The sequence below is a fragment of the Dipodomys ordii genome, unplaced genomic scaffold (genome assembly GCF_000151885.1).
Source record: "Dipodomys ordii isolate 6190 unplaced genomic scaffold, Dord_2.0 Scaffold14, whole genome shotgun sequence".
Classification (NCBI taxonomy): domain Eukaryota; kingdom Metazoa; phylum Chordata; class Mammalia; order Rodentia; family Heteromyidae; genus Dipodomys; species Dipodomys ordii.
Window position 1 is genome coordinate 14138371 of NW_012267230.1, and position 10312 is coordinate 14148682.

At 50.2% G+C, this 10312-nt stretch overlaps 1 protein-coding gene across 1 annotated transcript in view; it reads left to right on the plus strand.

Annotated features, from left to right (window-relative positions):
• The window catches only part of Crebbp (CREB binding protein), a 115382-nt gene extending 109502 nt beyond the window's left edge, over positions 1-5880 (plus strand). The window contains exons 29-31 of the mRNA XM_013011223.1: positions 1620-1781; positions 2057-2338; positions 3555-5880. Coding sequence (XP_012866677.1) covers positions 1620-1781; positions 2057-2338; positions 3555-5705 — 2595 coding nt within the window. The 3' untranslated portion in view covers positions 5706-5880. The remainder of the gene's footprint in view (positions 1-1619; positions 1782-2056; positions 2339-3554) is intronic.
• Positions 5881-10312: the final 4432 nt, after the last annotated feature.

Sequence of the window (10312 nt, forward strand, 5' to 3'; positions counted from 1 at the left end):
GTGTGTGTGTGTGTGTGTCCAATTAGATGTGGGCAGGGAGACGTGTGTGTGTGTGTGTGTGTCCAATTAGATGTGGGCAGGGAGACGTGTGTGTGTGTGTGTGTCCAATTAGATGTGGGCAAAGATGTGCTTTCCTCAGAGACACCTAGGACTCAATGCAGGGTTAACTTTGGGACAAAAGGAATGCTCCTGTTCTATTAAAAATCAGATACTTGTTGAGAGCCTGTTGCTCACACCTATAACTCAGGAGGGCTGAGATGTGAGGATTGTGATTCAGCCAGAATACCCAGATACCCAGCCCTGGGCAGCCTTAATTAACTACCAAAAAGCCAGAATCAGAGCTGTCACTCAACCGCTAGCCTTGAATACAAAATCTTAGAGGGATAGCACCCAGGCCCTGAGTTCAACCCCCAGGACCAGCACCAAAAGGGAAAAAAAAAGTCATTCTCAATTTCACAGAAATGGGGAAAGCTTATAGTAGTCTTTTTTAAGTGTGAAGATGCTGTAACTTCATGTGTGTAACTTTAACTTTGAGGGGTGGGGGCGTCACAAAGACAAATATGCATAGGTAAAATTCCAAGGGAAAAAGGCTATTGTTCCAAATGAGAAAAACAAAAAAAATTGAGGGTGCTGGGTATTGGTGGCTCACATTTGTAATCCTAGCTGTTCAGGAAGCTGAGATCTGAGAACCAAGGTTTGAAACCAGCCAGTGCAACAAAAACAAAGGCAGAGCCGAAATGGTGACTCATGTAGAAAGAGCTAGCAATGTAAAGGTGAGATCTTGAGTTCAACTTCCAGTGCTGTCCTCTTCCCCCACCCCCATTCTGTACCCCAAAAAAAAAACTTTTTTTAGGGGAAGGGGGTTGTTATGGGGCTTGAACTCAGGGCCTTGGTGCTGTCCCTGAGCTCTTTTGCTCAAGGCTAACACTCTACCATTTTGAGCCACAGCACCACTTCCAGTTTTCTGGTGGTTCATTGAAGAGTCTCACCGACTTTCCTGCCTGGGCTGAAATAGATCTGGTTAGCTCTTCTCCCCCAAATTCCTAACTCTTTGCAGAGTTAGGAACATCAGAGCATTTGGCCTGAAATGTGAGCCCTCTTAGACTTAGCCCAGTAATTGGAGCACTAATAGACTTTCCTGCAGACTTAGCAGAAAAACAGGTTCCTGAAGATGTCCTGCCTGGGGTAGTTGTTGAGGGGAACCTAGAGAGTACACAGCACAGCTTTTCTCTATGCACATCTTTCCTGTGCCTTCTGTTGGACACATGCGCACATCGTGTATATTCAGGTCCCTCTTCAAGGCAGAGAAAAAGCTACAGGACATAGCATGTGTAGTATCCAGTGGAACAACAGAGCAATGAAAGAATTTTGCTGCCTTCCATTTGTTAAGACACCAGCATCTTGGGTATTCTTTCCCTTGAGAGGGAAGGCAACATGACGACATACAAGGATAGACTCTGCTTCCACCCTCTCACCTTTCCTTAGACGCCTTCTGAAGGTAACGTCTGGCCTGGGTGCAGGTGCAGTCTACCTGGAAGTTCCTTGACTTAGGCTGGTTCACTGGCACCTCACAGCATGGGATCTGCACATTTGTCTGACAGTCTTGCATGTGATTGCAGGGAAGTCAGGGTGACAGCAAGAATGCCAAGAAAAAGAACAACAAGAAGACCAACAAGAATAAAAGCAGCATTAGCCGTGCAAACAAGAAGAAGCCCAGTATGCCCAATGTGTCAAATGACCTGTCCCAGAAGCTCTATGCCACCATGGAGAAGCACAAGGAGGTAACCATGCAGGCTGGGTAGGAGGTGCTGGGCTCCTTTGGGCCCAGGAGGAGGCAGAAGGCACAAAGATGGCTTTCCTTTGGCCCCTTGTGTGGGTGTGTGGTGGAGAGAGGACCACAGGGAAGCTAGAAGCCATAACTGGCCAGTGTGGTAATACCATGTGACTTGGATACAGCCAAGGGGAGCCTGGGCCTCAGGCTGGTGTCAGACTCAACCACCCTCCTGTTCCACAGGCAGAAGTGGCCCCTTGGAGTTAATGCACCTCCTCTCTACAGGTCTTCTTTGTGATTCACCTGCATGCTGGACCTGTCATCAACACCCTGCCCCCCATCGTGGACCCTGACCCCCTGCTCAGCTGCGACCTAATGGATGGACGTGATGCCTTCCTCACCCTGGCCAGAGACAAACACTGGGAGTTCTCTTCCTTGCGCCGCTCCAAGTGGTCCACGTTGTGCATGCTGGTGGAGCTGCACACCCAGGGTCAGGACCGCTTCGTCTACACGTGCAACGAGTGCAAACACCACGTGGAAACACGCTGGCATTGTACCGTGTGTGAGGTAGGCCTCCCTTCTTGCCACATCTGCAACCGGTGCAGATGCCCACAGAACATCCATGACCGTGATGCAGAATTTCACAGCAGAATTTGTGCTGATCTTCTCAGGTTAAGGAGCCAAGCAGGAGGTAGAAGCTCTGTTGTCTTTGTCCCTGCTCTTATCTGGCCTGGCTGCTCTGGGCTGAGGCAGTCTGACTATAGGGACCCACAGGCGCACTCTATGGAGCAGGTGCAGAGAGGGTTGCTGAAATACTGCTTCTTTGGGAATTTCTGCCTGTTCACCCAGCTCAGGGTCAGGGTGCCCTGTATCCCAGTGGCATGTCACACACCTTTGGTCCAGGTCTTAGTCCTTTTATTCACTCACAATGGAGTCCCAAGGGCTGGATTGCTAGCTTCTGCTGAGGTCAACTGGCTTTGATATGTGTTGGGCTTTTCTGTTCTGGAGAGAGTAAATTCTGCTCCTCTTTCTCTGTGGCCTTCTCTTTTTCCTTTTTTTTTTTTGGCTTGTTTGTGAGGCTTGAATTCTGAGCCTGGGTGCTGTCCCTGAGCTCTTCAGCTCAAGGCTAGCACTACTTGAGCCACAGTACCACTTCTGGTTTTCTGGTGGTTAATTGGAGATGTAAGAGTCTCATGCCTGGGTTGGCTCTGAACCGCGATCCTCAGATCTCAGCCTCCTGAGTAGTTAGGATTACAGGCGGGAGCCACCAGCACCCAGCTTCACCCACTTTAAAATGCTTTTCTCCCCCCAGCCTTCTCCATTTTCTAATTTGCTGGTGCTAGATTCTTTGTTTTTCTGTGAACAAGGTTTTCAGTCCCAATTCTAGGGCTCCAAACTCATTCTCAATTTCCAGGAGTAAGCATTTCTTAGATGCTTGGGCTCACGTAACTAGCTTGTGCAATATAGACCATGCGCACTGTGTACCCTTTCTTTTGGGAATGAAGTCCACATGCCCTGGTGTGCTTAGGAAGAATGGCTGTAGCGTCTCTCCCTCTTCACGTACTGGGCCTCCTACACTGGATGTTGTGAGTGTTGGAGAGATGAGGCAGAGTCCTGATGCTTTTCTCATAGCAGAGGAAGGAAGGAAGGAAGAGGCCCCGGTGTCCTTTGCCTGGAAACTTTAGCAGACATTACGTTCAAGCATGTGCAGGCTCGGGCCCGAGTTCAGACCACTCTTGCTGGGCCTGTGCTTCTGCTGACCGTTCCCTTTGCTTGTCTGCAGGACTATGACCTTTGTATCAACTGCTACAACACCAAGAGTCACACCCACAAGATGGTGAAGTGGGGCCTGGGCCTAGACGATGAGGGCAGCAGCCAGGGCGAGCCACAGTCCAAGAGCCCCCAGGAATCCCGGCGCCTGAGCATCCAGCGCTGCATCCAGTCTCTGGTGCACGCCTGCCAGTGCCGCAACGCCAACTGCTCGCTGCCGTCCTGCCAGAAGATGAAGCGGGTGGTGCAGCACACCAAGGGCTGCAAGCGCAAGACCAACGGGGGCTGCCCCGTGTGCAAGCAGCTCATCGCCCTCTGCTGCTACCACGCCAAACACTGCCAAGAAAACAAATGCCCTGTGCCCTTCTGCCTCAACATCAAACACAAGCTCCGCCAGCAGCAGATTCAGCACCGTCTGCAGCAGGCCCAGCTCATGCGCCGGCGGATGGCCACGATGAACACCCGCAATGTGCCTCAGCAGAGTTTGCCTTCTCCTACCTCAGCACCGCCTGGAACCCCCACACAGCAGCCCAGCACGCCCCAGACGCCACAGCCCCCTCCCCAGCCCCAGCCCTCACCAGTGAGCATGTCACCAGCCGGCTTCCCCAGTGTGGCCCGGACTCAGCCTCCTACAACAGTGTCCACAGGGAAGCCCGCCAACCAGGTGCCGGCACCCCCTCCCCCTGCCCAGCCCCCACCTGCAGCGGTAGAAGCGGCCCGGCAGATCGAGCGTGAGGCCCAGCAGCAGCACCACCTATACCGAGTGAATATCAACAATGGCATGCCCCCAGGGCGTACAGGTATGGGGACCCCTGGAAGCCAGATGGCCCTGAATGTGCCCCGGCCCAACCAGGTCAGTGGGCCTGTTATGCCCAACATGCCACCCGGGCAGTGGCAGCAGGCACCCATTCCCCAGCAGCAACCAATGCCAGGTATGCCAAGGCCTGTGATGTCTATGCAGGCCCAACCAGCTGTGGCTGGGCCGCGGATGCCCAATGTACAGCCGCCCAGGAGCATCTCACCCAGCGCCCTGCAAGACTTGCTACGGACCCTGAAGTCTCCCAGCTCCCCTCAGCAGCAGCAGCAGGTGTTGAACATCCTCAAATCCAACCCACAGCTCATGGCAGCTTTTATCAAACAGCGCACAGCCAAGTATGTGGCCAATCAGCCCGGCATGCAGCCCCAGCCCGGCCTCCAGTCCCAGCCCGGCATGCAGCCCCAGCCCGGCATGCACCAACAGCCTGGCTTGCAGAACCTGAATGCGATGCAAGCTGGCGTGCCACGGCCTGGTGTGCCTCCGCAGCAGCAGGCAATGGGAGGCCTGAACCCCCAGGGCCAGGCCCTCAACATCATGAACCCAGGCCACAACCCCAACATGGCAAGTATGAATCCGCAGTACCGAGAGATGCTGAGGAGACAGCTCTTACAGCAGCAGCAGCAACAGCAGCAGCAGCAACAGCAGCAGCAGCAACAGCAGCAGCAGCAAAACAGCGCCAGTATGGCCGGGGGCATGGCCGGGCATAGCCAGTTTCAGCAGCCACAAGGACCTGGAGGCTACGCCCCAGCCATGCAGCAGCAGCGCATGCAGCAGCATCTCCCCATCCAGGGCAGCTCCATGGGCCAGATGGCCGCTCAGATGGGACAGCTTGGCCAGATGGGGCAGCCTGGGCTGGGGGCCGACAGCACCCCCAACATCCAGCAGGCCCTGCAGCAGCGGATTCTGCAGCAGCAGCAGATGAAGCAGCAGATCGGGTCCCCGGGCCAACCTAACCCCATGAGCCCCCAGCAGCACATGCTCTCAGGACAGCCGCAGGCCTCCCATCTCCCTGGCCAGCAGATCGCCACATCCCTTAGTAACCAGGTGCGATCTCCAGCCCCTGTCCAGTCTCCACGGCCCCAGTCCCAGCCTCCACATTCCAGCCCGTCACCACGGATACAGCCCCAGCCTTCACCACACCACGTCTCTCCCCAGACTGGTTCCCCTCATCCTGGACTGTCGGTCACTATGGCCAGCTCCATGGATCAGGGACACCTGGGGAACCCCGAACAGAGTGCAATGCTCCCTCAACTGAACACGCCCAGTAGGAGTGCACTGTCCAGTGAACTGGCTCTGGTCGGTGACACCACGGGAGACACTCTAGAAAAGTTTGTGGAGGGTTTGTAGCATTATGAGAGCATCACTTTTTCCCCTTTCACGTTCTTGGACCTTTTGTACTGAAAATCCAGGCATCTAGGCTAATCTTTTTACCCCTAGATGGGACTGCGACTTCCAGGCTATGGAAGGGTGGATTGATGTTTAAAGAAACAATACAAAGAATATATTTTTTTGTTAAAAACCAGTTGATTTAAATATCTGGTCTCTCTTTTTTTCCCCGTTTTGTTTTTGTTTGGGGGGGGAGGGGTCGTTTGGATTCTTTTTGTCGACATTGCTGGTGACTCATGCCTTTTTTTAAATGGGAAAAACAAGTTCATTATATTCATATTTTTTATTTGTATTTTCAAGACTTTAAACATTTATGTTTGAAAGTGAGAAGAAAAATAATATTCGGAAACTGGTTCCTGAATTAATGCATCTTATAATGTATCCCGGTAACTGTCTTGACGTTGCGGGAAGATTTTTTTCTATAGTGAACTCTGTGGGCATCTCCAAGTATTACCCTGGACGATAGGAATTGACTCCGGCGTGCACACACGTACACACCCACACACATCTATCTATACATGCTGGCTTAAGCCAAACTCTTGTCTTGCAGATGTAGAAATTGTTGCTTTGTTTCTCTGATAAAACTGGTTTTAGACAAAAATAGGGATGATCAGTCTCCTTAGACCATGCTAATGCTAATAGAGAAGAAGCATTCATTTCTTTCTTCTATGTGAAACTTGAAATGAGGAAAAGCAATTCTAGTGTAAATCATGCAAGCGCTATAATTACTATAAATAAGAAAATTGAAGAAGATTCAATCACTGTATAGAATGGTAAAGTACCAACTCATTTCTTATATCATATTGTTAAATAAACTGTGTGCAACAGACAAAAAGGGTGGTCCTTCTTGAATTCATGTACATGGTATTAACACTTAGTGTTCGGGGTTTTTTTGTTATGAAAATGCTGTTTTCAACATTGTATTTGGACTATGCATGTGTTTTTTTTCCCATTGTATATAAAGTATCGCTTAAAATTGATATAAATTACTGAAGTTTTTAATATGTATTCTGTTCTTTAAGATCCCTGTAAGAATGTTTAAGGTTTTTATTTATTTATATATATTTTTGGAGTCTGTTCTTTGTAAGACATGGTTCTGATTGTTCGCGTAGAGTGGAGAGGCCGGGGCTGCGGTCATGGTGGCCGTGCGGGTGGCGGCTGGGGTGCGTCCCAGCCTGGTCGCCTTCCTTCCCAAGACTGAGGTGGCAGCTTGGCAGTAGCCACGCCGATCGGATGCTCACAGGTGAATTTCGTCCCTGCCACGCCAGGGTTCTGAGGCAGCACTTTGCCTCCGGCCCAGTCTCCCCATCCTTCCTCTTGTTGCAGCCAGCTCTCTCTTTGGGGAGGGCTTCCTGCCCTTTCTTCAGGCAGTCCCTCCCCCTTCTATACACAAATCCCAGATCTGATGCAAAGGGTGCTCATGGAACTCCAGGTGGCTCCCGACGCCCCCTCTCCCCTGAAATCCTTTGTCCAGTAGGGAGGATTCCTCCATCCGCCTGTCTTGTGGGGCCTCAGTGAGGCCCCCATAGGCTGTAGGCTGTGTGCCACCTGGAACAGATCCTGCCACCCAGCCCAGCTGTGGGTGACCTTACTGAGTAAGGTGACTCAGAAAGATTGCAAAGCCAGCTTAGAGGAGGACTTGAGCAGGGGACTGGCGTGAACCCCTGGTCTGCTGCTCCCTCTCCCCCCATCCCCCAGAACTTTTTTGTAATCCCTGTCTTCCAGCCAAAGGGGTGGTTTCTGATAGGGGTAGGGACTGAGGTGTTAACTGTAGAAATCATGGCCCAAATAGCTTCCTTTTTGGCCCTTAACGTTCACAGAAGTATTTTCAGAATACATCATACTTGAGTTGGGAATCTAAATTTGAGGAAACCTTCAGAGAACTTGGAAGGGTGCAATGTAGTATTAGCACAGAGTTTTTGAGTCTTGGTTTTTTAATTATGTGGATTTGCTAAACCAGGTAAAGACAAGGCCGCCATCGAGCATCCCTGACCCGACCCACTCCCGTCTCCGCCCCGTCCTCTAGCCTCCAGAACCTGCCATCCTGCTCAACTTGCACATTCGCGGTCCTCTTCGGAGTCCCCTTCTCTGCTGATGGGGGATTCCTGAGCCATGTGTTCAAACCAGAAGTGGAGCCGGAGCCCTGGAGAAGCTGTTCCAAGCCCACGCTCAGAGGGGGTGCTCGCCAGTGTGCAGCCTTTTAACGTGGGCAGTGGAGACGTCTTTTTCAGGTTATCCTGGAATTCAAAACTCTATGTACCAACCTCTTCCTTGTTGGAATCTGCATCCTATGCAACTGTCCATCCGGGTGTCAATGGATGTGGCTGAGGGTGTGGGCTATGGATACTAACCTTAAACCTGTCCTAAGGAAATTTCTGTAAGAGCTGGAGAGCCCAGACGCTGTGTCTCATGCTGTATACTTGAGAGGAGAAGAGAAAAAGTCCTATATTTGTGATCAAAAAGAGGGAACTTGAAATGTGCTGGTGTTTATAATAAAAGCTGGTAAAACTGCTTGGATTCAAAGATGGTTCCGATTGGCTAATGACCCTTATCATTAGCTCAGCAGCTAGTCACTGAAAGGCCGAAGATCTGTTGAATTTGTCTCCACTGAACATGCCTTTTTGATAATGTCTTTGAGGGTCCTAACATTTAAGAACTGAAATCAAGTGAGATGGCCGTGGATAACTTCTGCTTCTGTACTGTCAGTTGGAGGTGAAGTGTTTTATTTCTTTTGGTTGCTCTAAAATGGAGCCAAAGGTTTTTCTAATAAAAAAAAGTTTAGCGCTGCATGGCATAATGAGCTTGGGGGGAAAAAAAATACTCATAAAGATAGTGATTGTGTTGATAGCCCTTGAGATGCCAGGAAGTTCTTAACACAAGACAGCATTCTGGGTGCAAAGTGAATCCGTAACCACCCTATATGGGTACTTGTAGGAGCGGGAATAAAGTTGGCCCAGATACCACAAAGGTACATCTCAGGAAGAAAGGAACTGTTCCTTTCACATGCACTAGCCAAAAGCTACATCCTTGTACATAGTAATAAGGATGAGTAAAAAACAAGACAGAATAGTGTAGCACTGAAACTGACAGAGTGGTGGAGCCCTGCAGCTGATCCTAATTGTCCATAAAACTGCTAACATGCTCCCATCTGTTCATAGAGGATAGCAATTTACTGGCTCTGATCTTTTTTTTTCTTCACTTAAAAATTGATATTTTTTTTCTTTGCCAGTCCTGGGACTTGAACTCAGGTCCTGGGCTTCTTGGCACTGAGCTTCTCTGTGCTTAAGGCTAGCACTCTACCACTTGAGCCACAGTGCCACTTCCAGCTTTTTCTGTGTATGTTGTACTGAGGAATCAAACCCATGACTTCATGCGTGCTAGGCAAGCGCTCTACCACTAAGCCATATTCTCAGCCTCAAGGGCTTTCCCCCCCCCCCCCAGTTGGAGGACTTGAACTCCTGGCCTGGACACTGTCTCTGAACTCTTCAAGGCTAGCTCTCTACCACTTCAGCTACAGGGAGTGCCACTTGCAGTTTTCTGGCGGTTAATTGGAGATGAGTCACAGACTTTCCTGCCTGGGCTGGCTTTGAACCACAATCCTCAGATCTCAGCCTCCTGAGTAGCTAGGATTACAGATATGAGCCACTGGCGCCTGGCTGATTTTTTTTTTAAGAATATACTATTAAGAAACAGGCACTGGTAGCACACACCTGTAATCCTAGCTACTTGAGAGGCTGAGGATCATGGTTTGAAGCCAAACCCAGCAGGAAAATTCTTGAGACTCATCTCCAGTTAACCACCAAAAAGCTGGGAGTAGAGCTGTAGCTCAGGTGGTAGCATGCCAGCCTTGAGCAAAGCAACTCAAGGACAGTACCCATGCTATCCCTGAGTTCAAACCCCAGAACCAGCACATACACACAAGAAACAGCAAAATGGTAGACTGCACTGGGGGGGGGGGGGAATTAGTGGCTCAGGACTGTAATCCTAGTTATCCAGAAGGCTGAGATCTGAGGATCACAGTTCAAAGCCAATCCAGTCAACAAAGTCCACGAAACTTATCTCCAATTAACTACCATAAAATTAGAACTGCCACTGTGGCTCAAAGTGGTAGAGCACTAGCAAGCAAACAAACGCAGAAACAGTGCACACAGACCCTGAGTTCCAGCCCCACCACCACAAGAAAAAGGCCTGACCCTCTGTGAAGTTTAGGGAACTGAGAAATGGCCCCGACACTGTAGCAAGGAGCACAGTCCTCAGCCTTAATCTTGAGTGAATCCCTCAGTTTTCTACCAAGGTGAATAAGAAAGAGATAAGCAAAGCATTATAGTATGTGACCCATAACTATTTCCATAGATCCATTCTACTCTAGCTGTGAGGTAGGAAAGCAGATGAGCCAGTGACATAGGTTCAGAGGCCATCAAGGGCAGAAGGGCAGAGCATAAGGAGAACCCCTAGGAACTTCTCTAGCCCATCCTCATCCCCCAAGTTCACCACGCCCACTTGGGAAAACAGGAGTATCACTGTAAGTGGTAACAGGCCTGCCTGTTTGGTGTGTACTGGATAACTTT